Source organism: Fragaria vesca, linkage group LG2, assembly GCF_000184155.1.
Source record: "Fragaria vesca subsp. vesca linkage group LG2, FraVesHawaii_1.0, whole genome shotgun sequence".
In the NCBI taxonomy this organism is placed as follows: Eukaryota; Viridiplantae; Streptophyta; class Magnoliopsida; order Rosales; family Rosaceae; genus Fragaria; species Fragaria vesca.
In genome coordinates, this window is record NC_020492.1 from 5,778,590 (window position 1) to 5,782,971 (window position 4,382).

The 4,382-nt window shown below is 43.7% G+C and overlaps 1 protein-coding gene across 1 annotated transcript; it reads left to right on the forward strand.

The window, feature by feature from the left end:
• Positions 1-596: 596 nt before the first annotated feature.
• Positions 597-3,769, forward strand: LOC101302507 (cytochrome P450 94A1-like). The gene has a single exon (XM_004289866.1). It carries the CDS (start codon positions 686-688, stop codon positions 2,192-2,194), a length of 1,509 nt encoding a protein of 502 aa, XP_004289914.1. The 5' UTR covers positions 597-685; the 3' UTR covers positions 2,195-3,769.
• Positions 3,770-4,382: the final 613 nt, after the last annotated feature.

The following is a 4,382-nucleotide window of genomic DNA, read 5'->3' on the forward strand; positions in this document are numbered from 1 at the left end:
TTGTTCCTCGCTCCTTCCTGATTCTAGAAAATGGAACTGCAAGTGAAATTCATTGACAAAGAATGGACTTGACCATTGTACCAACAAAAAAAATAGGACTTGACCAGCTGGAATCGACCCACTCTCACTTTCGGTGACGGTTTTGCTTACGTAGTGGTAATAGGGTCCCATATCTTCCTTTTTTTTTCTTTTTTTTTTGTGAGAATGAGGTCCCATATCCTTGTGTAAGAATAAGTTGCAAACAGAAAAATTAGAAACGAGCCAATTTTGCTGACGACTTTGCTTACGTATTGATATCATTTAGCTAGGTTAGCAATTCTCACCACGATGACTGCTAACTCGAGAGGTTTTAACTTTTAAGGACTGCAATACATTCAGTAGAATCCAACGAATGAGAACAACTATTATTAATTACTAAATGAATCATCGATTATTATAGGTATTTTGACTATTATTTGGATGTATCTTGACTTTGGTGACAGTTGATGTGATATGAAAAGTTACATCTTTTGTCAATATAGATTTTTTTTTTTGCCACAAAATCTGATCGATCCTCTATAAATAGAACCACCACCTGACCACTGCCACCCACTCATTCACAAACACACAGCTTCATCCAAACTCAATAACCCAAAGACTACACCTTTCTCCGTCAAGAAATCAAAAGCCTACTGATCGATTAGCCATGTTTCTCGAGTTGTTAGCCTTCTTTCCCCTTTTCCTCCTCCCTTTGCTCTTCTTCATCCTCAAGCCTTTCGGCGACTCCAAAACCAGTAATAACAGCAAGCTCCCCAAATCATACCCAATAATCGGATCCTTCCCGGCCATCTACAAAAACTATGCCAATAGACTCCCGTGGTTCACTGACCTTGTCAAAACCTCGTCCACATCCACTATTACCATGCACCATTCTCTCGGCAACCGCTTCGTCGTCACCGCCAACCCGGCCGTGGTCCAGCACATCCTCAAGACCAAGTTCCACGTCTACCAAAAGGGCGAGTCCTTCCGTACAACTCTCCAGGACCTCCTCGGCGACGGCATTTTCAACGCCGACGGTGACAATTGGAAGTTCCAGAGGCAGCTCTCCAGCCACGAATTCAACACCAAGTCATTGAGGAAGTTCGTCGAACAAGTAGTTGACACTGAGCTTTACGACAGGCTCATCCCTATTCTATCCAAATCTTCTAACGAGCGAACTGTTCTTGATTTCCAAGACATTCTTCAGCGATTCGCTTTCGACAACATTTGCAGGATAGGGTTTGGATACGACCCCGAGTATCTCCTTCCTTCTCTGCCGCAAGCGAAATTCGCAGTGGCGTTCGACGATGCAGTCCAGATCAGCGGCGACAGGTTCACTTCCATGCGTCCGGTGTGGAAGATCAAGCGAGCTTTCGGTATCGGATCCGAAAGCCATCTCCGCCGTGTGGTCTCCGACGTCCGTGAGTTCGCAAACACCATCGTCAGGCAAAAGAAGCGCGAAATGGACGAGATGAAGACTATGGAGTCTCACGATTTGCTGTCTCGGTTCTTGAGCTCCGGCCACTCGGACGAGAAATTTGTCACAGATATGGTCATCAGTTTTACCCTCGCCGGTAGAGACACGACCTCCGCGGCGCTGACATGGTTCTTCTGGCTAGTCGCGAACCACCCAAGCGTGGAGAGCGAAATTCTCAAGGAGATCAATGAGAAAGTAGAGACCGGAGCAGGATACGACGAAGCCAAGGACATGGTGTATACACACGCGGCTCTCTGCGAGAGCATGAGGTTGTACCCTCCGGTTCCGACGGACAGCAAAGAGGCGGTAGAGGAGGACGTTTTGCCGGACGGGACTAAAGTGAAGAAGGGGATGACAGTGACGTACCACGTGTACGCAATGGGGCGAATGGAGCAGATTTGGGGCGAGGATTGGGCCGAGTTCCGACCCGAGAGGTGGTTGGAGCGTGACGTGGCGGCGGACAAGTGGAAGTTCGTGGGGAAAGACTCGTTTAGCTACCCGGTGTTTCAGGCGGGGCCGAGGATTTGTTTAGGGAAGGAGATGGCGTTTTTGCAGATGAAGAGGGTGGTGGGTGGGGTTTTGAAGAGGTTTAAGGTTGTGTCGGAGAAGCGGGAGAATGGGAAGGAGCCGGAGTTTGTTGCTTCCCTTACCGCCAAAATGAAAGGTGGGTTTCCGGTGACTGTTATCGAGAGGGCATAGGCAATTTTAGTGTGTGTGTCTGTACTCTGTACGTACGTTTAGCTCCTGAAGATGGAAAATTCTACTGTGCCGGAGGGCATAGCATGCCTGCTGGAAACATATACAGAATTTGCAACCAACCCCTGCTGAAACCCCCAAACTTTGCAGAGAGAAGCAAGAAGAAAAATATTTTTTTTCTTAAATTTTATTACCTTTGTTTTTGCGAGAGTTGGCAGAGTTAGAGGGATGATGGGAGAGTGATAATGTGTCGCATGTTTGGCACTGAGTTTTTGGGCATAGCAGATTTGCTTCCCCATTCTGGTGCCTTGTGGGTCTGATTTTCTTTTTTCCATTTTTGCTTCCGCGATTCTCATATTCTTTCTGTCTTGTGGTTTCCCAAATTACAAACCCATTTTTATCAAATACAAAACAACCAATACAGAAACCAACCCCATAACCCCAGCTTTCTCTACCTCTCCATTGCTCCCCGATCACAATCCCCAAAACCCATCAATTTTGATCTTCTAGGTTTCTTTGATTTTCGGTAAAGGTTGAATCTTTGGGGCTAGCTAGGGTTTGTTTCTGATGAGTTCCAATACGGCGCCGTCTAGCTCAGCAGCTGCTGGATCTGCCGATTCAACTGTTACCCGAAGGTCCAAGTGCCCCAAATATTCAAGATTGACTCAGCAGGAACTTCCAGCATACAAGCCAATTCTCACACCTCTCCAATTTCAAAGAGTCGGCATCGCTGTTGCTCTCTAGGATCGATTTGCAATCCATTGGCACCGATTCGGTACTCCTCTCTCTCATACAGCTTTGTGTGACTTCTCCTTCCCAGCGCCATCTTCGGCAGTCCGTTTGTGCATCATTTTCTCTAGTGGACATTTCGTCGAATAGCTGTTGTGCATCCATTAATCCAAGTCTCTGTGGAACTCGGTAATTCTAAATCGTCTCCACTGCCTTAGTGAACATGATTTATTATTCATGGTGTTGTTCATGTGTTGATTTAGTCAAATTGGAAGAATTGATGGAATTGACTATCTTCAACGATAATTGTTGCTATCTGATTAATAATCGAGTTTCTCTGTTATGTTGCCTTCGATGATATCTGTGTTCTTGATGTTTCTGAGTTGTCTCATCAACTAGAATCTTTGCCACGTTACACTGCTACGTGATGAAAATTTTGGAGTCATAAGGTTGATTTGTTGTGGTTTGGCCCGACATATTCAATTGCCCACAGTCTTGTCCATCTTTGATTCTTTTTAGCCTATTATTCCTTTCTTATTCTCTACAATTTCCATTGAACCAAAATTGTGTACAATTACCAATGAAATTTTTACCAAATCTGGTCTTGTTATCCTTGAAGCTTCACTTTCACTCTGTTTGTACAATTACTTTTCAAACAACTTTGTACAATTACCAGTGGCATCACCTGTTTTCTTTTATCCTTTGGATTCCTGTTTAATTTCAGTCTTTGCTTCTATTCAATTACGATACAAAAAGAATCATTAAGTCCAAAATCTATTCACTTACTTTCTAAACCAAATTTTGAAAAAGAGCACTACTATTCGTTTTTGCCTTCTGCATTTTTGTTTTCCTTTTTTGTTCCTTTATAAATACTCAGCTCTATGTTTCTCAAATCTCATAGAAAATCTAGTCTAATCTCCCTCTTAGAAGCTCTCTCTCTCTCTCTCTCTCACACACACACACCCACGCACTAATATCTTTTGTTACAAAATACTCAAAATAGGCTATTCAATAGACTAGCTTGTAATTGCATGCATGCTAAATTGCTCAAGTGTCTTTTTTAGTAAACATGCATTTGTGGCATACATATGTACATACATTTCCCCCACTGTTAACCTCGATCACCATTCACAAAGCTTGATAGACAAGCAAGCCAGCTATATTCCCCAAGTCTCATCTTTACCAAGTACCCGGACTGTCCCTTCATCTTTTGCTATATCTTTGCCGGGAACATTCACGCTTGACGTACCAAATGAAAAGGATCGAAAATATATGCTATACATACCTGGCCGCAAATATTACTAGCCGATGGAGCTGTATGGCAGTGATGGCACACGTTTATTTTGACTTGTTGCTAGAGGCATTTTCTCATGAATATAAACACAAGTGCATGTCGCCATAGAACCAAAAACCGACACCGCCTTGGGAAGTTAATTACGTCGTTTATGTTCTTTTCTGATGT

Excerpts from the sequence above, each read along its gene's own strand:
- LOC101302507 (XM_004289866.1), top strand. The coding sequence starts at position 686 with ATGTTTCTCGAGTTGTTAGCCTTCTTTCCCCTTTTCCTCCTCCCTTTG.